The sequence below is a fragment of the Megalops cyprinoides genome, chromosome 5 (assembly GCF_013368585.1).
Source record: "Megalops cyprinoides isolate fMegCyp1 chromosome 5, fMegCyp1.pri, whole genome shotgun sequence".
Taxonomy (NCBI): Eukaryota; Metazoa; Chordata; class Actinopteri; order Elopiformes; family Megalopidae; genus Megalops; species Megalops cyprinoides.
This window is the reverse complement of record NC_050587.1, coordinates 18,261,892-18,287,423: the sequence shown is the minus strand read 5'-3', so window position 1 is coordinate 18,287,423 and position 25,532 is coordinate 18,261,892. Positions and strand designations below refer to the sequence as shown.

The following is a 25,532-nucleotide window of genomic DNA, read 5'->3' as shown; positions in this document are numbered from 1 at the left end:
TTTTCTTTCCTAATTGTCTCAAGGCCTTCCAATTTAAATCAAATTGATTGGCTTGTTTGTTTAGTGGTGTGTGGGTGAGTGGTGTTTTGGTTTTTGCCAGAGCCTTTATTTTGCCCGCCACTCAAAAGTAATGGGAACAAAACATGAACCACAGCACTTCAATCAACAAATGACGTCGCCATTTATTAGCATCGCATTTAGCCTGTGATGTGGGATGTGGTGCTAGATTTTCGGCTTTCTTAACTTTCTTTTCCTTAGCTCCTCATTCCTCCTAGCTGTGAAAAGCATGAGGCTGAACATGGCAGAAACTAATTTTCCACATACACCCATTTACAGCTTACATATTTTACCTACAGGTCTTAAAGAACCTGTGAACCATGTAAAATTACCACTTCATACATACCAGTCATACTACAGTTTATGGGTGGCAACTGTGTTTTAGTGAAAACACTGTCATTACCTGGAATTGGCTTTATTATTGCTTAGCTGTTTTGCCACAGACCCTAGCAACAAGGTATATCCCCTGTTGAGAGTTAGGCCCACTTGTTATGTCTGGATGGGAGACTTCTGTTGATTGGCCTCAACTAAGCTCCTGTTTTGAACTTTGCTGAATGCAAAACCACTCTCTCCTTGTTTCTTTTTTTACCTTTTCCACAGATTTCATAAGCCATTTGTTGTCAGTCGACTGAAAATTTCATAATTACTCAGGACAGTAAAGATGAAATTTGTGCTGTAATATCTGTTAACTGCAGTTTGCATTTGCCTGTCCGTATTATCTGAGTGTGTAGTGTATTGAGTGGATTGGCCTTTTGTTTTCTTACCTCATGTAGACTGTAGGCAGTAGACTGCACTGTATGCATTGAACACTTGCTAATAGCCTGTTCTGTTTCATCAGCAAAGAGCACTTCTGGCTACTTTGCATACTTCATGGCTCAAGGCTTAATTGCCCCATTGAGATCACTCTTTAACCAATCTCCCACACACAGCCTTGTTTTGAACATCAAAGGTCAGCGGTCAGGTGCGGTTATGAATGATTGTGGGTTTGCATTCAAGGGCCCTGTAATGATGCCTCTTTAACCTTCAGTTTTTGTGTGCAGATCCTGCTGTATACATTGGGAATACGTGGAATGTAAGCAATATAAGTTGACCCGACTGTAAAATTCCCTCAGTGATAAGTAATGTCATGAAGTCATCTCCGAAAGACTCGGCGTGGCCTCGCTTGTGGTCGGGGTCGATACCACGAGGGTGACGCACTCCATGGGCTTTCGTGATGACTCTTGCATTTCGGCGTACCTTTTGACATGCGGAGGCGCACGCTGTCGAGTCAGCTCATGATCGGTTATGTTCATGTCACGAAAGCTCTGGCCCCTGTTGTTATAAAGCTCCGATTGCTGTGTGCTGAAGCTTGCAAACCGCTTGTGTGTCCGAACAAAAGGGTTCACATATCGGAGTCGACAGAGCAGAATAGTTTGGTTAAGTTTCCGTAACGTGCCCTGCAAAAGTGGTAGATTTTGAATTCTGTTTGCATTGCTGTGATTTTGTCTCGATCTGGTTTGTTTTGCGGGGTCTAAAAAGCGAATGGTGACCAGCGTGTTGAGAGCCATTAGGCTGAAATGCAGTAGAATGCAATGATTGGTGGCCGATGCCAGCAAGCTGTAGGTGTTAGGTGGATTGCAGCTTCAAAACAGAGGGATCGCAGCCAGAGTTGGCCCTGTAGTAAACAGCTAGCCGTTGTGGTCCTAATTACTGGCCAGCTGGTTTCTGGTCTGGCAAACACACCCCAGATCTGTGCTGTAAAAGTGTTTAAGGAGCCACGGTCAGCATTATACACACCGTCAAAATTGCAGCTCATTACAAACGCGTTCGGGTCTCTGTAAAGCTGATACAGAATATCTGATGGGAAGCCTGCATGGCTACCAGGCAGTTAGACTCCAGCCAGCAGTCCTAATGTCCTTCCCAATGCTTCTCCTTCAGCTCTTATCACATCCTATCTGTAGCCCAAAAGGAACAAGCTCAGTGTCATTTTTTAAACGCATAAACGCATTATGGGATCCTGGCTAATGGCTTAGCCGTGTGCCTCGCAGTAGAGTCAAGGTGAGACAGGTTCAGGAGTTAATCAGTACAGCAGGGCCTTCAGGTTCAACAGCAAAAACACACAAGTGGAGATCAGCAGGTGAGACTGAATCAGTGTAGAGTGCTGTTCGGTGCAAAGGACATGCCAGACTTAAGTGTAGGGCGCTACATTGCAATCAGAGATGGAAAACAACTGTTGTATCCATCATGAGAGGGCAAGAGAAACACGTCATATTAAATGAGATTTAGAATATGTGCAGTTGTAAATATGATACAGACATTTGTTTATCTACATTTATCTATGTTTCGGTATGCTATTTATATTCATGATCAAAATATGGTATATTATACTATCAATGTTGTGAGTAGCCTGGACAAAGCTGTCTATTAAGCATATCCATTGGGAGTACAGTACAGTACATCCTGAGACAGACTCTAGACGGTGTCAAATTTCCCTGAAGAGACCAGCTTGGGGAACAGAAGGCAGATGTGAGATCAGCTGCCCTCTGAAATGGCAACATCACAGAGATGTAAAAAAATGGGCGGGTGGGTCAAGGAAGCTGTCATTAACCAGTGCATTGGGGAGGAACGCTACAATAGAAGTCCCTGCAAAAATAGACTGTGGATTTATGGCAGTGTACGTTAGCAATGCTTAAACATGTGGATATTGACGCATGCGGTTTTCTGTTTCATGACTAATGATATCCTGGCAGGGACTTCCAAAGTCAAAACTTGTTTTTTTTTGTTTGTTTTTTCTTCTCAGGTTATCTTTTTACTTGATGAGGGGAAAACTCTGGTATGACGTGTGTTCCTCATTGTGCAATTGGTTAAATTTTGTGTAATTGATCTAATTAATTCACATGTCTCTGTGTGTATGAGTGTTGTTGTGTGGTCATTTAGTTTGTTGATTGTTGTTGTGGGAAGAAAATCGGCCAGCTTTCCAGTGTAATTTAATCTGAAGCCCTGTAGCAATTGTATAAACTAGCTGATAAGACAGAATAGTTTACTATAGGATTAAAAGGGCATTTCTGTAAAGGTAGATAAACTAAAAAAGTACTGGATCTTTTGGAACACTGTAGGGAAGATTTTAATACTTTTAACCACACAAAATATGTATACGTGTCTACTATAGGAAAATGTTTACACATGAATGATATGATTAGCTTATAATCGTCTCTTATTTTAATGTATATTATATTGCGTCATGCCCTGTAATTGACGTAATGTGGGCTTTAGATTAAGCTCTGTAATTATGGCTTCTGAAGGAGAATTTGAGGTACGGGAGAAGACCTACCCGGCGATCATCATAAATACGCTTGACCTGAGGAGTAATAGAATGCCACCGAAAAGGTATTACTTTGAGATCTGGTCATTAACATTATGTGGAGCAAGCATATTCCCTTATCTCTCTTTTTGTCTTGTAAAAGACTTTTACAAGACAAAGTAACAGCTTAATTGAAAGCATTTGTCAAACCGCTGCAGACAGGGCAGTATCTGCACTCAACATTGCTGACAGCGAATGTCATGCTGTTGGGCTGGATCCGGGTGGAGGATTCAGTGTGGTCATAACTGTACATTTCTGGAAGACAGTATTTTGATAAAAGCCACAGGTGACATGAGTCACCCTCCTCCTCAGGCAGCGGGATATTCTACATTTATATATAGTGGTGAGACTTGGTATGGTGCTATTTTTTGCCCTGTACAGAAGCCGTGGACCTATTTCATCAGAAAGATCTGACCGTGCGTTCAACGCTTTCATGTGGTCCCTTTCGCAACCAGCCTGGCGTCCATTGGACGTTTTTAAGGCCGTTTAATGTACGGAGATTACAGCTAATGCGGCGATGAGCTCATGTTAGCGGCGGCCGTCCCCTCCCCGCTCCTCGAGCGCGTCATTGAGCCGTGAGGCGGCGGCAGATGTTAGACGGGGACCTTGAGGTTGCGGGGAAGCGCGCCGCGTCTCCCGCTCCTCCCAGGAAGAGCTGAGACCCCTCCGTCAATGTTGTTCTTGATTAGTCTTTGGCAAGATAGTGGTTGGGATGTGATGCCTCGTTTGGAGCAGACCCGCAAAAGAGAGCAGTGGGAAATTAAAATAACTAAATCAAAATAAATAGATCTATGGAGGCAGAGCCCAGCCGACCCGGAGACTGTACCTCATGGTTTTGGACCCAGGCCATGGGGCTGAAATTTAATTTGCTCTGTCCTTGGTTTTTAATAGATTAAAAGCCTGGAGATGATTGGATTACTCATTGCCATTAGAAATGGAGGATGTGTTTCGAAAGCAGAAAATCTTTGTAGATCGCTCTTTCAGCTGTTTTTTTTTTAATCCTTTCTGATATTGGTTTATTGGTTTATACATCTTTGACGGTTCAGAGGGGTGGGGGAAGAATCCTGATAAAACAGTACCTATGGTGACATTCCATCTCAGTCTTTGGTGTGGGATGTCCTAGCTGGGATGTTTAAAAAATGTCCTGTACTGAATAAGTACAAGAACAGTAACATGAGTGTTACTGTTTTTACTTCAGCTGCTGGTGTGTGCCACATAGATGATTTGGAGTATTATTTTTGATTAATGTTTGATATTGACTGATCCACAATGAACTGGGGAGGTGTCAGCCATTAAGGCTGTTCTGCATAACAGCACATCATTGTCAGTCCTAGTATTTATATGTCATATGCTTGTAATATGTGTGCTTAATTTGATCTCGTATCAGGCCCTTTTAAGGGTTGTGTTAGGCAGATGTGAGCTACAGCTGTAATCCATTGGCTTTGATTGTTTTGTTCGTCTGATCTAAGAACAATGCTGCCTCATGGCACTGGGGTACTTTTTCCCCTGTGGCCTTCATCATTAGTAATTACATTTGGTTTACTTTAATTTCTCTCTCTCCCTCTCCTTGGCTCCCATTGTCTCCTGGTAACCTTTTCTGCCAGCATTCCCTCATGGTTGTGCTGACAGTGAAAAAACCCTACTGCTTGCTAAGTACTGTTGGGAGAGGGTGCCTCTGGCAGTGAATTTCGTTACCAGAGGGTTGTGGGTTTGCTTGTCACCTAGGTCAGTGAGTACAGCTTTCTACCTTAGTTCCCCCTGAAGGTCATATTAAATGTCTTGTTGGAGGGTTCTTGGTGCATTGGGAAACCCTGAATCAGACAGAACAATGCTTAGGTTTGTTTTGGAATGTTAGTTATGGCATGCGCATGTTAGTTATGGAATGTGTTGGTTCCTTACTTCGGTTTTCTCCCCACTAGGTTGCAGCCCTTGAGATAAAGGTATATTTGAGCTCTTAGTATGAAGCAGTCTGTTTCGGGGTGCAGTGCTGAATTCTAGCTGAAGGCTAGGATCTGTGTATTTCTAACAGTATTATTCTGTTAAGTAATATAAAAAAGAAGGTGTAATTAAGAAATGTTCCCTCACGCTGATTAAGATGCTCGTTCCCCACATAGCTGACAGTGCAGAACAGACTGGCACAGAGCCCTTGGCTAGTCTGGAGCCACATGCAGGTCCAACACTGAAGATCGCATTTCTGGAATGAGAAAATACTTGACATTCTTCACCAAAGCTCTGCAGTAGACACTGACTGAGAAGTGATGACACCTCAAGTGAAAAAAAAAAAAACCAAAAACAACCCACTAGTTAAGAGCCACAAATATAGCTGTTTACATAATGCAAAAGAACAGGCCTTCTGTCAGAGCGGAAAAGGCTGCTGACGAGGCAGTCAAGGTTGAAGTGATGAGTCATGCGTCTGAAATCCTTTTCGCTGTTTTGGGACGTCCTCGCACAGACCCTGTAGGACCCAGCTTTTTGAGTAAGCTGAGAATCAGTGACAAAGAGCTGTCCTCCATGTTCACGTGTGGCCGACAGATCAGCAGTTTCAAAACTTGCTTTTCAGTGTTTCTCGCTTTAAGAAAAAAAAAAGAACGCACACACACACGCTGTACGGTATGTGTGTTAAAGCCCTGCTGAACCTTAAACAAGATACTCAGGCATGTTGCCAGGTTTGATATAAATCATGTCTCTATTGTGGTGACATGCACTGCGGTGCTCAGATGAGGATGGAGATCGTGCTTTGGCAACGGGCTGGTTTGGACTTCCCATCTCCCAGAGCAAGAGTGTTGTTCTTGACACCTCTATATGTAGGACGGATCTCTTAGGGCCATGCATATTGTCTCCATTTTTCTCCCTCTCTCTTTCTTCTTCTTTTCTTTTTTCGAAGCAGCTGAATTACTAAATCATCACTTGATATCAGAATTGGCAGTGGTTACTTTTTCTTAGAAGAAAAAGGAGTTTGATGTAGAGATATGCTGCGTCACGCTCACCTCCATTTACGCATGAGGTCCTATATGCGTGAGGAGGGAGTAAGAATTCAGAATGACCCATGTCACCTAAAATCAGTGTGGTGCCTGTTTTACTTGGGAGGAGAATCGCATGTGCTTGTGGGGGGTTGCGGGGGGCATGGTTTATAAGCCGCAGAGACGTCCTAATATTATTCTAGTAAAAAGTGAGAAGAGGACGAGTGAAAAGAGGGAGGGGCCATCCCCTCCATGAATGCTGTAGGTGCAGAGGCTATAGGTTTCCAATCCATCTGCTGCCCTGCAGCTCTGCTCTCCCTACCTGCATTTATGGGTTTATATCTTTATTTCCCCTGCGCTGGCAGGTGTCCTTCTAGCCCCAGGTCAGGCCTCTGCTGGAGCTCCTCTGGTTGCAGATTGCTGCACTGGAGTAGGCCGCCTCCCCAGCCGCGGGTGAGTGATTATCCCAGCCGCAGTGTGCCAGCTGGGGCCTCGCCTGGCCAGGTGATGGAGGAGGAGCCAAGCTGGCCTGGAGGAGAGCGCGGGACTCAAGTAAAGATACTATTCATTCAACTCAAAAAAATAAGCCTTTCTCTCTGTTCACAGGTATGACATCTGCACCTACAAGAACAAACCCTGTGGCACCTTAGGTAAGGAGAATGTTAACAGACTTTCTTTTGATTGGACATTAAATACTGCGTCTCTTGTATTGACATGGGGAATTGAATGAGTGGGTTCAGGGTCAAAATATACTGGTACTTACAAAAGCAGGGAGAGACTTAGGGTAGGGTCGCCAATAACAAAGATAATACTATCAGTGCATAGCAATGCACTTAATCTCAACAAAATTGTGTTATGTCAGCTGCGACAAAACTGAACTAGAGCAAGCTACTCTTTTTTCAGAACGCATATTTCAGACTGCCTTGTCTGGGCAGCGTCTCCCTCACAGTGTCTCCCTGCACATGATATGTATCTTTTCAGAGATAGGGAAGGCCTCCTCTATCTCCTCCTCCTGCTGCAGTTCGATGACTTGGCACAAGCCGGGCTTAACCATGGCACTAGGCCTGCCTGCTGTCTCAGACGCTCAGGGCTCCGGTTACAAGGGGAGGGAGATGACTGTTCACTTCCAAGCACTCCCTTGCCATCTGCAAGTGTCGGAGGTGTTTACACCTCCCCAGGGGGTGCGGGAAAAAAAAAGAAATGAATACATTTAAAGAAGCCCACCGCACTGAGGAACTGCTAGAGGGACTGCGAGAATGAGTGAGGGAGGAGGAGAAAAGAGAACAAGCGAGAGAGAGAGAGAGAGAGAGCAAGGGAGTTAAAAAGAAAGGCAGAAAGAGATGAAGAAAGTGAGTGAGAGGGAATGAGACAGAACATGAAAGAAGGAGAGCGAGAGACAGGAGTGAGAAACAGAAAGAGCAACAGTGAGAAAGCAACTGAGCAGGCGAGATAGAGGGAGTGAGAAAGAAAAGAGAGAAAAGTCAAATGGACAGTGGGGAATGCCAGAACCCCATCTTATCTGTAAAAGGCCCTCTAGGCGGAGCAGTATATCTCAGAAGTAATATTGTGACTCCAGGGGTGGTTTGACAGGTTGACCGCATTCGTCACATTCCCTCTGCGGCTTTAATTGCACTGGCATCTGCTCGGCTTCCTCGTCCCCTCCCCCCCGCACCCACTGGGATCATGGTCCGGGGTCGGTGGGCTGCCCTCCAGGGTCAGAGGGTAATCCGGGAGAGGAGATAATACATCTGCGACCTTTGTGTTAAAAAAACAACGACCCCGGAATTGCTTTAAAGTCAGAGAGGCTTTCTCCCAGTCACCTCCAGGTTGCCCCTTCCCTCCAGTAAAGGCTTTGAAAGCCAGTAGCCCCCTCACTCGCGAGTTGGCTCTTGTTTGATTGCGGAAAAGCAGAGCAGAGCAGAGCAGAGCTCCCCAGTGCTCAGAGATGCAGGCTGATCCCCCTGGTGATCGAGTTGTCATCCGGCGTTTCACGGATTCTTTCGGTTCGGCCCGGGTGCACTTTGACCTCCCTGCTCCTGGGTTTCTCTCTCCCTTACGGTTGCGGTCTCTGACAAATGGAGGTATCCAGTTCCCCCCCTCCCAATGTGTGGTTCATTCCCTACCCCCCCAGCTCTCTCACAGAGTCTCCACTCTTTAAAAACATCACAGGCTCGATGACGCCACCGTTATCACCTCTTTAAACCGGCTTTATTACATTTATCCAGTCTACAGTTCGCAGTGACTCAGCGGAAGACAAACGATCCTTAAATTTTTTTTTTTTTTGGGGGGGAGAGATCCAGTAAATGTGGTTTGGTCCTACTACATTATATTATTGTACGACTACCAAGCTTACCCCTACCCCCCATGACCCACGTTAACCCCTATCTCCACAGTATTTTTTTATTTTGTTTTTTGTGGCTGTCGCACAATTGTCCCGCACAACCCCAAGTCATTTACTTTGAGCTCAACCCGTGAGAAATGGTCTCCGTTCCACACCTGACATGACAAGCTTTGAGGAAGCGGCACTGTAGCAACACCTGGATTTCTGGAGACCCCCCCCCCCTTTTCCACACCGGAGCACAATGACCTCAAAGGCCCGTCTTTGCCCCACCTACCTCCAGGAAAGCCAGCTGTTAGGGAGCTCGCGTTGGTCCGGCACTTGCCTATCCATTGCCCCGAGTCAGGGCACAGACATCCATTCAGACTCTGTCCCACAGTGCTCAGTTCTCAGCCCCCAGGCCGATTCCACACAGCTCAGGCTTGTTAAAGACCCAAGTGCCAGGCAAAGCCAGGACTCCTGCAAAAGCTTGCCCTCCGGAAATACTATATAAAAATCTGCACGGATTTAATGTTTCCTCCATTTCGAGTAGATCCTTCAAAAAACTTTTAAGTGTAAGGCCTTTTTTGGGCACAGGGAGAAATAAACACCGCTGTTTGCTGATGGCGATTGACAGTCAGCGTGGAAGGCAGGTACAGAGTGGGTTGATCTCACTCTGTTTTCTGCCAAGTCATGTGTGTGTCCTGTTCACAGTGTTCGCTGGCTTGTAAAACTAAGGGGGAAAAAGCTATAGGAAGGGGTTAATTGACATATTCTACTACTTTTGTTCTCTATTAATTCTGACCAGTCATATTGTACTCACCTAAAAATCTTTTTCAAAGATTTAAAAATCAAGTAATTCCCTCTCTCTCTTAACCTCCCTCTCTTACCTTCTCTCTCTTTCCCTCTCTCTTACTCTCTCTCAGCAGCCTTGAAACGGCAAAAACATCTATATATTTTTTTTAAAAAAAGGAAAATGTTTTCTTAAATTCCCAGCCCTGGCTCGCATTACTAGGTGGTCCCTAGTTACCAGAAGTAAAATTTATAAATCTAACCCCTTGTCTAGACATTTTCCAGCTCCGACTGCAGTTCAAAAAAATATTAATGTCTAGCCGGCGATGCAGAACTCCCCCCGGTGATTCAGGGAACGACTTTGAGAGTTAACTTTTCGCCAACTCCTCTGTCAGTGCCATGGAGGTTAGAGCGAAGAATTCAGCCTTCCATGGTGGAGGGGTCTTTAGAGCACTGCACCTTGGCTTAAGCATTTGTGTGTTTGTGTGTGTGTGTGTCTGCATGTATGTGTTCGTGTGTGTGTGTGTGTGTTTTTTACTCAGGTCTGGCATCGGTGGCTGGAATGTGTGAACCTGAAAGGAGTTGCAGCATCAACGAAGACATCGGTCTTGGCTCCGCGTTCACCATCGCCCATGAAATCGGGCACAAGTGAGTGTGTGCACACACCCCATGCCCATGTTGCAATCCACCCAGAACAGGGGAAATGAGCTGCTTAGAACCTCCATTAAGTTTAGCGACATGGCTCTTCTGGTGTAGTGGCGGCCACATAGAGTCAGTTAATTGGTTATATTGCTATGATCAAAGGAAGCAATGAAATACATAAATGGCAGCAAATAAAAGATTTATGCAGTTGATTTTTTCAGTGTTTATTTGATGTAGAGAGACGTTTTGAAACCAACATGAATGTGGACACTCTAGACTGAGAGAACTCAGTCCGGGTGAAGAACAGAGTAAAGGCAAACCAGACATTAGAGTTGCAGCTTTGGAATTGGCATGTTGTCACTTGTAACAATGATCATTTTTATTTACTGACAGTCATTGCAGAATAAGAAATGAGTTTTCCTTAACAATTCAAGCCAATTCAAGGACAGATTAATATATAAGATTACTTTATTTCATACCTGTAGCAACTCATGGCTACCTTCAGTCACACAGGCAGTTTATTCAATTAGTTGTTTCAATTCCAGAAGAGTATTTACTTTCATGTCTCTGTGGCCTTTCCTTGAGGACTTAGGAGCAGATGTATCCTTTTTCATTTCAGCTTTATCTCTTCTTTCACAATGATAAAAGACATACTATATTTGCAGTCTTACCTTTGACATGTCTGTTTAATCTGCTGTGCCCTGCAGATTTAATCTACCTATCAGGTATACTCATATGTTGTTTGTATATGCAAATTGTCTGCATTGGATTTCAGACATGAGACATTTGACTAATATATTTTGTGCCGTATCTCCAATTCACATATTTTCCCCTATGAATGATAGCGTCCACATACCTCGTGCATTTGTCAACCTGAACGTAAAGCAAAATAATTATGATGTATTGGTCTACGTATCCCCTCTTCAGAGTTCACCAAGATGGCGATTTCCTTTATTATGTCTCGTGTCTGCCTCTGTTGTAGGGCAGTTGAAAAAATACTGGGTGCTTTGAGAGGATGTAAAAAAAAATACTGTACCAAGGTTTCAGCTCTGCTGATTTATTGCCCGCGTGGAGTAAAATGTCATAGACGTGAGCCTTAGAAAAACACAGTGGAATTGTGTGATGTGGTCAGGTTTGTTATATACATTAAAACTGATTTGTGCTTTCAGACCGTACGGAAAAGTAAGCTTCGAGCATTTGGTGTTATGGGATCGTTTTTTTCCCCCCTAAAATGATATTCAGACGGGCCAGAAAAAAAAGAAATGGTTAAAAAAAGGTTTGTTTTCCTCTCTCCTCTCTCTCACATCACAGTCAAAAAGGTGTTGCTGAATATTTTAACAGCTTCTTTCACCAAGGGCCTTATAGTGGTCTTATCCAAGGATAAGAAGCTGATTTTTGCTTATGGACTTCCAGAAGGTTGATGAACGACAGAAGAGACATTTTTTTTGGTTGGTTGAGAGGGTGGGGGTGGGGGTGAGAAAGGGCAGAAGCACTCCCGTTCTGGAAGCCTTGATTTATAGAGGAGTTAATCCTTATTCACCCCTGTCTGTTTTGTCTGATGTGGCCTGTCCGAACCTGCAATTAGCCACGGACAGGTAGCCATCAGGGTGGTGATTAGAACTTTCTCGTTCTTCCAGAGATCCAGACAGATTCTGACCTCTAACCCTCCCTGTCCCCTCTACACAGCTGTTTCTGAGCCAGGGTCCTCCTCTTTACAGCCCGGGCGAGTGAGATATCCTCAGCTAAATGTTAAAGCCCGGTCACCCAGAGCGCTAGCACCACAGTTGCCATCAGGCTTGGCGTGTGTGTGTTTGTGTGTGTGTGGGGGGGGGCTCTCTCATAGGGTGTGACAGACATGACCGGACCCGTTGAGGTGTGTATGACGTGTCCCTTCCTTCTCCTCTCCGCAGCTTTGGCATGAACCACGATGGGATTGGGAACTCCTGCGGCACCAAGGGTCATGAGGCCGCCAAATTAATGGCAGCACACATTACAGCCAACACCAACCCATTCTCCTGGTCAGCCTGCAGCAAAGACTACATCACCAGCTTCCTGGAGTAAGTGCGGGAGTGCAACGTTAGTGTGTGAACACTGTCTCATTTTTTCCTCCATTTCTATTGTGGCTTCGCACTTGAATTATCGGGCAAACAGTCGTTGACTTGTGAGCTGGCAATAAACATATTCATTAGTGATTTTGGAGCTGGAGAAGTGCAGTGAAATTTCATGTGAAATTTGCTTCTCAAAATGAGGCAAGGCCATGTCGAAACTGAGTTTGGCGTCATCAAAAAAAACATTTATAAACACAACAGATGGATGGTCGTAGAAGTGACTGCTGTGTTTAAACTTGTTTGTCCATAGCTGCATTGCTTTACTTTACCACGGCATTTTAAACTCAGTTACCAATTTCAGCAATTATTGAGATAAACATTGTTAAACATTTATTGCTGTGGTTGATTCATTGATACCCCATTTTAAACAGTTTTAAACAGTCTGTGTAACCTTCCTAACAAATAGCAAAAATAGAACTACATTTGAGTTTGGCGTGTGGTCTAGTTAAAAAAATACTGTTGATGGCTGGACAGATAACCAAAATGAAGAAATAGAGCTATGGTTATTTCACATTCACCCACTTCCAACCAGGTGTGTGGTTTATTCTGATAGCAATGAGGGTTTATATACCTCAGTGCACTTTGTGACATTACGCTGCTCTCCAGCTGTTTGACAGTGGAGCTGTGGTGATTTCATTTAAACGTTCCATTTTATTTTAAGCATTCTGATATGGTACATCATTGCTGATGGATAGTAGGAAAGAACAGTTGTGTCTGCTTTTTCATTAGCTTTGTATTTGTGTTGGATCTGTCTTTATCAGTCCTGTGATGTTATTTTAATGCTTTGTTATTTCCTAAAAAAATACTAATAATAGATACTAACGATCTTTTGAAGGGAAATCCAGCTTCGTGATTAAATAACAGAACCTGGCTAGGGTAGCAACCCCCCCATCCTTCTGGGTGAAGTAAAAAGCAGTGACTCTTGAGAACTAGATCTGAGAGTCCAGACCCAAGGACATGCACCATGTCTGTATGATGTTACTCTGGGATGTAAAAGAGGGTGATCATTTATTTGCACAAATCCCAAACTATTTCTAATGTGAGATTTTAAAAATATAACATTATGGAATGTGGTTGAAACAATAATAATCCAGGGAATCATTCAGAGTTGCTAGAAAAATATTGTGACTCCAGGATTCGTGCTCCTTTGGGGCTAGAGCTGTGTTATAGTCTGGTACCAAAACAAATCAGCCCTGAAGCCGTCCTTTTCTGAATGTGTGGGGAAGCAGCAACCGATATAGGGTATCCTGTTTGTGCTCTAGTGTTTCCACTCACCCACTCAGGAATATCTATGGCTGTCCACTTAAGCCATAAACAGGAGTTCTGGATCAGCGCTAAGTTAATTAAATCAGGGACGTGTTGTGGCTGGGGTTTCCACTGAAATTCACCAGAGTAGCACCCATGCAGCTCTGACACACAAAACGGAAGGAAGGAAGGAAGGAAGAAATCCCTGCGGTTACCAGTGTGTGCAAGCCATTAGCGATGCTAGCAAGAAATGGTAGCATTCAAAGTACATAACGGCGATAGTACTACAACAGTGATAATGAAGTACGTTAATGTCCATTTTGGGCAGTTCAAAGCTCCCAAGCTCGTATGCTTAATTGGCTCGGTGTTTGCAGTGGCAAAGTGATCTCTGAGTGTGAGCGCTGCCAAATGGCGTGGGATAAATGAATGAAGGGAAGAGAACGTCCTTGTTTTTCGTCATTGTTTCCACAGCTGATTCAGATGTCTCCGCGAGCTGGCCCAGTTTCACTAATCCAGCTTGGGTCGCCTCTCCTGCAGAGGCCGCATAAGGGAACAAGCCCAAACATTGTTCCTCAGTTCAAGTCCCCCATCTTATTAGCTATCATCTGCCCTTTCTACACTCTCGCTAGCAAAGTGTTTGAAAGTTTTGACCATAAGACGTTTATGTCTTTTTTTATATGTTTCTCCTTTATTCAAATTTGCCGCCGTGAAATTGGTTGTCTGCAGTCTAGTTCAAGAGTTTGTTCATCAGGTGTTTTTATGCACTGAAATGTGGATGCCCCCCCACTTAATTTCTCAGAACCTTGTTTAATTGTGTGTCTAAAACAGTATTTTTAAATTCTCCCCTGTCATTTAAATGATACACACAGATTTACTGAGTGAATGACGTCAATGATTGCATAGAATCCGCATCTGAAATGGTTTCAATTGTTTACAGTCAGCTGTGAAATTGATGTGAAAGTGGTGTTAATATGCCAGCGTGGTGCATGGGGCTTCTTCCAGGACAGGGAATTACCGGAAGCAGCCCTAATCCTGTCCGCATACCGGTGCCACGGCACTGGGACCGTGGCCCACCCCCGGTTCTCCCCTCTTCAGTAGGAACCGGCTTCGTTCTGCCTGTCGGAACCGTAAACACAGTGAAAAGATTGGAGAGGCGAGAAAGATGGTGACGCCAGTCGTCGAGATGGCGTGCCAGTTTCTCACGGAGGCACAAGGGGCTGCCTGTACCCCGTTATCTGGCCACTTTCCTCATTGGCTGATCAGACTCAGATCTCTGACTGGTGGGTTTGATCACAGACAGCATCAGCTAGAATATCAACCGCGCATTTTTTTTTGTTTGTCTGATTATCACGGAGCTTTTTATTGGTCAAATACATTTTTTGTAAGCTTCAGCGGTTTTCATCTAAGTGGTTTTGTTGCTACCGGTCTTCCATCCTTCATAAAATGATATCCGTCTTTAATTACCCTTGTCTTTGGGCAGACAGTGTTGTCTGCAAATGGAGCTCGTCCCTCCCTGCTCTCGCTCCGCCTCAGCTGTCTGATTGTTGGATATGCTGTGCATTTCCTCCTGCCAAGTAAACAACGCTGGCTGCGGAGCTGGCCTAGATTCAGCGGTTTGCTGCTGCAACATGCGGTGATCCATCTAGGGAGCGCAGGCTTTTTGAAAAATAGTTTGTGAATGCAAACACGGTTCAGTCACAGTTTACAGCCCTGTGTTTTCTGCCATTATGTCATTGCTATTAAAAAGGCAATTATGGTCACTCGTCTTTAATGCGAAGCACAACTTCGCATATGGATTTCGCATTCAGCGCTTTATACGGCTGTGTACTCCTCATTTAGCTCAGAGGGGGTGTATCTACACTCAGTGCAGTGACAAAGGGCAAAGTTTAGGCTCAGGCGATGCCTCCTCTTCACATTATTTTCCTTCAGTGTCAGGGATTTCTGCTTGATGTAATGATTTTGGCTTATTACAAGGGGCAGGAAGTTGTGTGGATGTTTTAAACAGTATCTCTTCATAAACAAAATTTCAAAGCGCCTTCTCTCTCTCTCTCTCTCTCTTTTCCAAGCCAATAAACAAGGGGGGTCTGTGGTGGTGTGTTGGGTGTCCAGGGGCCCTGACCCAGCTTGCCTTTCTCTCTCCCTGGTGAGGGGGACCAACTAAAGCCAAGGAAAAGGATTATTCCATCAAACCACCGAGGGAGAGAAAGAAAACTGAGCTGATGAAACTGAATACCGCGTTTCACATGCCCCTGGGCAATAGCTCAAGTATTCCTTCCTTTCCTATATATTTAGTTTAGTTTTCAATTAGATTAGACTTCCGATTTTCTGGTAGGAAGCCAGGGATCCTTGTTTCAGCTAATTCTTTGTTAGCCACTCAGCACTAAAAAATAAGACCCTTGTAGTTTTTCTGTGTTTTGTCTCATTGTATCCCAATCTGTAATTGCCGTGCACTTCTGTGCCACTGTAGTGATCCAGGAGACAGGGGATATACATTGCGTCTTCCATGTCTCTGATCCAGACTGACTGTTTGTTGTGAGTGGTATCGACCACCACAGCCATAGAGTAACTTAATCATTACTTGGCATTTAGGATTCCTTGAAAGAGTAGTTGGTTTAGAAGTATGGCCTTGGAGGTATTATGGCTTGGTTTATGTCCAGTCTAGTCCAATACCAGTTTAGAAACATAGCCACTGTGGAGTCACACATGAACCAGTCTGAGTGTTTGCATATCGTATTAACATGTGGTACAGAGTGGAGTAATAGTTAAGATGCAATTAAGTCAAGATGGATTGCCCGAATTACTGTAATAAAACCCCAGCTTCTTGAATGGGGTGCATGCATAATGCAGCTAATGTGATAACCGCTGGAAAGGTCAGCAGTGTAATGCAACGTTTGTAATCTGAAGAAAATGGTAGCGTTGCACATCTCCTCCTTCTGTCTACAGAGCTTCTGCAGAAATACTGTGATGCACTGCGTTGCGTCGGCACTGCCTGTCCGTCTAGTGAAATGTAAGCGTTTATGTTGTACCGGAGCCCGCTTGTCCATTCGAGGGATATTAAACATGTTTCCCCAGCACATTGCTGGAAAGGACACTGGGTAATAACCACCCACTTTATTGGCGGAACGGCAGCGGTGCAGGTCAGGCTCGTTTTCCGAGCCATCTCCGCTGCGGAGGACGTGTCGCCCCCCCCCCCCTCACATAGAGGGAAGAATCCATACAGCAACACACGGGGTGGAAGTAAAAAAAAATAACAGCCCCCCCAACCAAATATACACAGTCCACTTCTCTGAATTCTGCTGTAAAGATGCTTCACAGAATACAAAAACGCCTTGAAATGGTAGACTTTTTCTGTGAGCACACATATTTCTATGTGACAAAACAGACTAAACACAGCTCTCGCGCGCGACAGCTGACCTTTGGCCTACTCCAGACGGCTCTCTCCCTCCTTCCCACCTCTTTATTGCCTCTGACAGGGATTCCATAGGAGCCTTGACTCATAGTACCATATAAGTATCCCTTCTCAGCGTTTCAGGGGTCACGTCTAGCTGTTTCTCTTCCTCATGCTCCATGCAGTGAGTCGTATTTCTGCGATAGTGGCGTTTCCTTCCCTCAGCTAACATCCTCTCTAGAATGTTCTATGGCCAATATTCCTAAGAAAATTACTGAGAAAAAGTGAACAAAATGTTCCCGCACTTTGCCGTAGCCCCCAAAGGTTACCTTTAAAAGTGATTATTATTATTACCATTGCACAGTGAAGTATGGGTAGAAAAACACAATGCGTAGTTTGCACTGAAAAATATGCTTCAGACAGTTCTACTTTTTCACTGTTGCTTTTTCTTTGCACACTGAGTTTATGCCTGTAGCTGATGAATTGTTGCTCTGTGCTCAGGAGCCCTCTGCCTTTTCCTATACACAGTGTCCCGTGCAATTCATCCTATTAAACAAAACAGCCAGTATGTTGTTTCAGTGTATACTTCGCTGTAAATGAATGTGAAGGGTCTGGTTCCATGCAGAGGGCTGGCTTTGTGTCCATGAGAGAGGGTACGCAGGTGAACCCCTCCCTCTTCCCTCCAGACGGCCGATCTGCTCTGTCCTCCCGTTGCTGTTTTTACTGCAGCTGTGGGCAGGGCGTGTGTGTGTGTGCGTGTATGTGTGTGTGTGTGTGTGTGTGAAAAGAAACAATTCTATTGTGGCTTTGTTTTTTTGACAGCTCAGGTCGGGGGACGTGTCTGGACAACGAACCTCTGAAACGAGACTTCCTATACCCCACGGTGGCCCCGGGGCAGGTGTACGACGCGGATGAGCAGTGCCGCTTTCAGTACGGTGCCTCCTCCCGCCAGTGCAAGTATGGGGTAAGGAGCCTGCGTCTCAGTCACTCCTTTACCTGTCTGTCTCTGCACCAAAGTCTCCGTCACTCCTATACCTGTCTGCCTCTGAACTGCAGTCTCCGTCACTCCTATACCTGTCTGTCTCTGAACTGCAGTCTCCGTCATTCCTTTACCTGTCTGTCTCTGAATTCAGTCTCAGTCACTCCTAGACCTGTCTGTCTCTGAACTGCAGTCTCAGTCACTCCTTTACCTGTCTCTGAACTGCAGTCTCAGTCACTCCTTTGCCTGTATGTTTCTACACCACGGTCTTTGTCTCAGCTTTACCTGTGTCTCTGCACTGCGATGCAGCAATGATATTTGCTGGAATCCACAAGCCTCAAGAAATCTCTCAGTGGCAGTCTGATTCAAGTGTTCATTTCAGCACCCGAAATCGCACCACACCATCACCACCAGTTCACCAGCACTTCCCTCTTATGTAGATAATGTGCTTCAATGCTCTGTGCTGTATGCCTTGGGTAAAGGCATCTGCCAAATAGAATAATGATAACAAAGTAGTAAAATATGATGAAGTAATTAACTCCTGAATGGAAGGTTATCCAAAACTAAAGCTATCCCTCCCATGCATACATGAAATAAATGTGAGTCATAAAGTCTCCATATCATTGATGATCTCAGTGGTCTCCATCTCTTAGTGCTGACCAGAGGAATTTTCCTAAAAAAAGAAAAAAGAAGTACTGAGATTCTTATGTGTCTACTTGATTGTGTTTTATGTGAATTTTAAATATGTAAATAATTGTGCTACATATCTGTATCTATATACACTCCATATAACATGGATACATATATACATATATATATATATATATATATATATATATATATATATATATATATATACATATATAAAGCTGTCTCTTTTACATTGGCACAGAGGATTGCAATGAAGTGCAGAGGTGGTGCTTATTGCATGTTACGCTTTACAGATTATTGTTTACATCGTGGCTGCCTGTGAAATTAGTGTGTGGAGCATATGTGTTCAACACCGGGTGGCCGTGATGGTATGTGGCAATGCAGAAGGTGTCCCTAGCTCGGAGAAGCAGATAGTTAATGTAGCTTTGCGAAAGAGCGATGTGGAGCCCTTGGCGCATATTATTCTTACCGCTGACCTGAAGGAGCTTGGCCGGAGGACTCGCACTCGTCTTCAAGTCAGACGGACTCCCGCGGACACGATTACGACACGTTCTTTCTGATGGGCCTCTCCGGCGCGGGTCAAGAAAGCGCTGGCCTCATATTGAGCTGGCTGCTCTTCTCTTTGGCTCGTGACAAACAAATAAGCTTCAAATGAAAGAGCAGAGCCCCCCGGTTTACTTATTAAAGTAAATCGAGAGGCATGGTAGCCCCGGGGAAGCGGCAGGCAGGACTGTGCGACGGTATTTTAAAGCGGAGGGGGGAAAAGCTGTTGCAAAACTTGGGTGTAGTTGTGTAGGTCTGTCTCACTCTTTCACTCTTGGCTGTTTCGACAAAGAGAGGTGCTCTTTGGAAGATGTGGCCCAGGAGGTTCCATCTGAAAGGCTTTATCTAAGCAGATCTTTTTGTTTTTTTTGTTTGTTTTTGGGTTTTTTCCCTCAGAAGCACTGCCCTCGAGGGTGAGAGGTGGGTGGGGTAGGTTGGGAAAGGTTGTGGGGAGGATTAAAAAGGATGTACATGAAGAAGCATTTGTATTTTGGACACAATGAACACAATGAGTAATATGCTCCTGCATGTAAATTAAGAATTGTTCTCCCAATCCGTGTGGGTGAAATTTTCTCTGAGTCACTTGTTCACTTCGGAGAGCAACAGAGAGTCCTTTCTTCATATATCCTGAGTCATTACCTTTGAGCGAATTAGGGGGGGGGGGGGGGGGGGGGGGTTCTGATAATTATCAATGGAGATTATTTGCCTTACTCCCCCTTGAGAGAGGGAAAGGTTCTGGCAGCGTTGACATTCCCCTCCCAGAGATCAAACAGAGCCGTGAGGTTAATCTTAATAAAGGATAATTGTTTTATTAGTACCTGAGACGTGCTCCATCAAGTGAGCTTCCCACAGATGTGCTGGTGTCTTGGAGAAAGGGCAGAGGAATGCGTGTCTCTCTGTTTGCCAGCGAGTCCCTGCTTTTCATGCAATATAATGATTTTTTTTCCCCCTTGAATAGCTTAGAATAACAGACCAAGGTAAACAAACAGACACTGGGAAAAACCACAGAAACAGGAGAGCTAGAGCGAAGCCACAAAGCATTAATGAACGTTGGGGGATATTGTTTTGCATTTTGCAAATATTTGGGCGTGTGTTCTACACCAGAAAGGGGAATTAAGTTACCAGAGATTACAGATGTATTTTATTTCATTGAAAGAAATATTTGACAGTGGATGTTAATGAGCCAAAAAGAAAACACTGTAATTTCTGTTGCTTAAGCCTAAAGCTGTGGTACTGAGCTGTATGAATGGTGCACATTCTGCTCTGCTCCCAAGCCAAGCCAAAGATCACAATTTATGACAGTCATGTTTTTTGTACAGTGTATCTGTACCAGAATCACATATTTACAGTGATAGCTGTGTGTTTGGCCACCAGCGTTTTGACTGAAATGATCGCTTAGGTGGAAAGGAGCAGCTTGGTGGAGAAGTAGTCAAAAGACAGACTTAAGTCTGTACTTATGTAGCACTTTGGAGCTACCCATTGGGGATTGAAATGTCCCCATAATAATCCAGGTGTAATGATGACTGCAACATATATATTTTAAATAGCCCTGGATGAGAGCAATTGCATTTTGCATTTTAAGGAACTGCAACAAGAAGTTGTGAAAATGCTACATGTTGACTCAGTGGACCATGGTAGAATCTCAGTGGCTGGAAACTCCCACATAGTGAGACAAGGCCTGAGAACTAAAGCACTGCACCACTGATACATCAGTGATACACTGCACATCAAATGTTTCCCTCATTGTCAGATGCTACCAAAGTAGATAGGTTTGGTAAGTGTTTCCCATGGTTTCGTCATTTTTCCACAAACACACATTTTGAGAATGTCAACCAAAATGTGTGGCATTGTATGGGAGGTGAGAGCGTCATGGGATGCTGTAAAAGCAATATGTGCATGGAAATTTTCAGCCACTCGGATGGCTGTGAATTTATGTAGTGTGGTCTCTCCGCCGATTTACTGTATCCTCTCTTGGGATGACCTATAAAGTGTATGTGTTGATTTATGAAGAGGGCAACAAGGCGGTAGACAGTAAGCCACAGCAGTCAGACCCTGAGAGAACCGGTGACGTAAGACTCCACTGTACCTGAAGCTGCTGAGGATGAGAAGCTGTGTGAGACGGACCAAACGCTCCCGTGGCTTTGTGTGAGAACACGAGACCCATGTGCATACAAACCCCGCGCCAGACTGCCTTCACTTCACAGTGCTGCAGTGTATATTGCACAGCCATCCCAGATATCAGAAATACCCGCAGACGTTCAGCATTGCATGTTACCAAAAAAAAACTAAATATATATATATAATGTAAAATAATAAATGTAAAAAAGCAAGAAGTTGAGAAAATAAAAAAAAAGAACAAAGCAGATATCACGTGTTTTATGCAAAATGCACAAAATGGCATGTCAGCGTTGCTAGATAGCTTAATTACCCTGAAAGGAGTCAGGTTTTTTTTTTCTGTTGTTCCCCTCTCTGGTGTCCGTCCCCCAGCGCCGCGGCTGGGTACGTGCAACTCGGGGCTTGACCTTTGTGGCGTGGACCTTTTAAATGGTTCACAGGAGATCTCATTGAAAACAGATGCAGGTAAGAGCTGGAGCGAGCGATGCAGCGCGAGAGATGCAGTTAGCCGCTCTGCGTAATCGGAACGGGCCAGGCGGCCTACGTGGCCAGGGCGTATTTATTGACCCGGGGGTCAAACCCGTGCTCTTTATCATAACTCTTTTTCACTGCACTCCTCTCCTTGCGCTCTCTGTTGTCCTGTAAATCCTTTGAGGTTGAGGCTTCAAAAGGGCCCAGGGCGCTTAATGTGAGGTTGATGCAAGGCTGCTCAAAGCCTTGGTTGTAACATGCATTTATTTTTCGGTTTTTATCTACTGAGGGCTGATCTCTAAAGTGAGTAAGTATCTCTTTTTTATGGTAAAGATGATCGCTTTGAATTGGTAAAACATGCCTTTTTTATTGAGTTCCTGTGAGTGCCGTGAGTGCAGACAAGTTCCATTTGTGAGCATGTGAACCAGGACTGTAAGGTTCAAGTTGAGCTTCTTTATGGGGCTTTCTCAGGGTCTGAAGCTCCCAATAATACATTTTCAAATTTATTGTAGGTAAAATTTTGCCCTGCATTCACCCAGCATTCTCATTTCAAACGGTCACTAACCTATCAGAACAAAGCATCTTTGTTTTAGGACTGCAAACTTTAAACCCAAATGTCTCAAACAATCAATAATGTTGAGCAATTGTTCACCAGCTTCACTTGCCGGTAAGGGGGAGTCCTGCACATTGTACTTCATTTCTGGCGTATTTTGTCTCACCTGATGGGTCAGAGTAATAGGATAAAGTTCCTTGGACAAGGTACAATAACTGTGTCCACTTATGGGTTTGATCTCACAACACTGAGGTTTTGAGTTTGATGCCCTAAGTAAATCCCAAATGATAAATGGAATTTTACTTTGTGTTTTGTGTTTAAGTGTTTGTAACATGCAGAGTTCATTATGTTAGATGTCATCCTGCTAATGTGTGAGTTGAACAGAAGAATTGTGAATGGACATCTCTGTGTTAAATAGTCTGTGTAGTTAAATAGTATGTGTTTATAGAAAACAAGAAGTTGTGGGCTTATATATACAGAACTGATACCACTACTACTACTAATCTGATGTGTAAAAATTAATTCTAAAAATCAACACTGCATAACTGAAAATCCTGAAATGAAGCATGTTGACACTGGCCACATTGCTCAGGGATGGCTCAACCTTGCATACAGTGTTCTCTGCTGTTCACTGATGTATTCTCACCAACTTGCTTTTGCCTTCTTTCCTAGGAAGTGTGTAGAGAGCTCTGGTGCCTTAGCAAAAGTAACCGCTGTGTCACCAACAGTATCCCTGCAGCTGAGGGGACGCTGTGTCAGACTGGCAGCATTGAGAAAGGGGTAAGTCATTGGATGGGCCGTGGCCAATCAAGGCGCATCTCAAATGCCATAAAATATTTTCAGCACATTGATTAGCTGTCATCTTTAGGGCTGGGGTCTTTATGGAGTGGTTTCTACTTTAATACATGAGGATATGTCACTTACAGTGAAGCACTTGTTCCCGTAGACAGTTAAAGAAGACCTTTTGGGCTCTGAAGTAGCTCAGTGGTTAAGGTGTTCGCTTTGAATGCAAGCTGAGCTCTACAGCCTGGGTTTGATCCAAGCCATGTCATTGGCCAACAGTGACTGGGAGCCCACAGTAGCGGAACAAATTGACTTGATAGGGGTAGGTAGGTCAGTCAGGGTGTTCTCATCTCACTGGTCTCAGACAGCTTGAGATTTGTCAGCTGCCTAGAAGAGTAGCGCCTGTGAGCACCCACTCCTCCGTGGTGTGCTTTGTGACTGTGTGACTGGCAATCCCAAAATAGGGTTCCATAAAGAGGGAAAAGGCAAAAAAAAAAGAACTTCACCATGTGACTAATGCCCTCCTGGTAACTAGCATTTAGAACAAGTGGGGACATAAAGTGGATATACTAATGATGTATTTGAAAATGCAATGTATTACTATATGTTAAGAGCCATCCTCACTATCAAACAGTCCAGCTGCATATGCCATTCATATACATTTCTTCATAAATATTCTGTTGATGTTTTTGTGATACACATCCTTATGATGGGTGGAGAATAAATAGAGTACTTAATAGTGGTACCAACAAAGTACAAATGATTTACAAGTACACATTGTTATGCAGTGTGTAAATGAAAAACATTAAATGTATGTACCTGGTTATATGAAATAGACATTTTTGGTTACAGTAGCTGTAGGTTAGAATTTGAACAACCACATAATTTAAGTGATCCCAGAATGTAAGTGCACTCATAAAAATGATCATAGTTTTACTACCATGTAACAGCACTGTAGTCAAGCTCTCATTGTTAATTCAATAAAATGAACAATATTGTTGGAAAACCTTGAACGTGGTCTAGTTATGTGCTTTTTTATATCATGTTATGTTTAGATTGTCTCTCTTAATGGCTGTAGTTTTAGAGTTATCCTTTGTGTTGTCAAATTTCTTTATTCTTGCTGTGCACAATAGTCTCTAGTCACGATAAGAATAATCGTAAATTTGCCGAAAAAAGTCTGAATACAGTCATTTAAAACATCCTGGCATTTTTTACATTGCAGCAAGACTTTATTTAGATAAATGTGGCCATTTACTGTGCTGTTGAATCTGGCCCTTGTTATTTTGCTATTTATGTTATTCATGAATCCAAATTCCACATTTTTCAAGACAAAAATGTTGTAATACGTTATCTGAGCACATTTATCTTGTACTTTATCCACTACTGATAAAGTTCTCAGAAGTCACAATCACGGGAAAGCATGGTTTAAGGTAAATGTCTTAATCTTCCCCTTCTAGAGTGCTCACACTATAGTTACGTATTCCATAGTATCATGAGGTATTGCGCCAACTGTGAGAAAAATGAAAAAAGAAGATGGCAATGAAATGGTGAGACCTTTCAAAATGTACTCACAGTAGGCAGCAGACGGGAGGGTAGAGTTATAATGTATTCATTATGTTTGTGTTTATTTTTTTCCACTCAAATTTAAGCACCATTCAGTCTCCCTGACTCCTGGATTAGCGCAACTGGAGTTGTGATTTCAGACAAACCGATACTCCTTTTTTTTCCTCGCCGGTCCATTACAGGAGAGTGGGAATGTTTGGGAATGTCAGGTAGGCATCCAGTGTAGTGGGAAAATGACCCTGAAAGATTAGGAGCAGAATGGTGTGGGCGTGGCAGCAGGGACAGCTGTAATCATTCTGGCTAATCCCATTGTGCTGGATATGGGAATAAGAAGCCCATTCCCAGTGGCCACTCATGCGCGGAGGATTTGTGCAAACAATGCGATTGGGTCATCAGTTCATGTTTCTGCCCGGCCAGGTTAGAGAGACAGTTTTAACAAAGATTACGCCGCCATTGTCGCCGTCAGTGCCATGTCTAAATGGGAAGAATGGGAGCGTTTCACAAGCTGTCGCCCTCGGTTACCGTCGGCTCGGTGGGCCCATTCACGGCCCGGCCCATGTTCGGAGTCCTGGACAACACTCGGGCCCCAGGTTGAGCCAGTAGAAAGGTTTTTCTCTCTCTTTTTTTAATTTCTGGGAGTGGCAAAAACGTCTGTCTGCCTGTAGCTTGGGCCGCATCAAAGGAATATGAGTGTCAGCCATTCGTCACCCAGTGTGTAATATACCAGAGCCCTGCCAACATGAGTGAGAGAGAGGAGTGACCAGGCATGCCCAATAACATGCTCGATCCCAGCGGTCACTGCCATCAATAAAACACTCAGTCACTAAACCGTGGTAACCCCTATGCTTGGAGATCCCGGATTCCTGGAAATTTTCTAGCTGTAATTCTGCAGATGAAACCAAAGCCAGAACACCCCAGTGCTTGCTGACGTCACAACGTGTGTTATTTCTGTTAGTTTACAGCCGTGGCCACATCACTGGCTTTCAGGGGTATCTGCTGTACTAGGGTTATGTTAATGCGGTGAT

The 25,532-nt window shown here is 44.0% G+C and overlaps 1 protein-coding gene across 1 annotated transcript in view; it reads left to right on the top strand.

The window, feature by feature from the left end:
* The window catches only part of adamts6 (ADAM metallopeptidase with thrombospondin type 1 motif, 6), a 72,383-nt gene that overhangs the window by 9,175 nt on the left and 37,676 nt on the right, over window positions 1–25,532 (top strand). Inside the window, exons 7-11 of the mRNA XM_036528852.1 lie at window positions 6,964–7,007; window positions 10,009–10,114; window positions 12,019–12,165; window positions 17,672–17,813; window positions 22,834–22,941. Coding sequence (XP_036384745.1) covers window positions 6,964–7,007; window positions 10,009–10,114; window positions 12,019–12,165; window positions 17,672–17,813; window positions 22,834–22,941 — 547 coding nt within the window. The remainder of the gene's footprint in view (window positions 1–6,963; window positions 7,008–10,008; window positions 10,115–12,018; window positions 12,166–17,671; window positions 17,814–22,833; window positions 22,942–25,532) is intronic.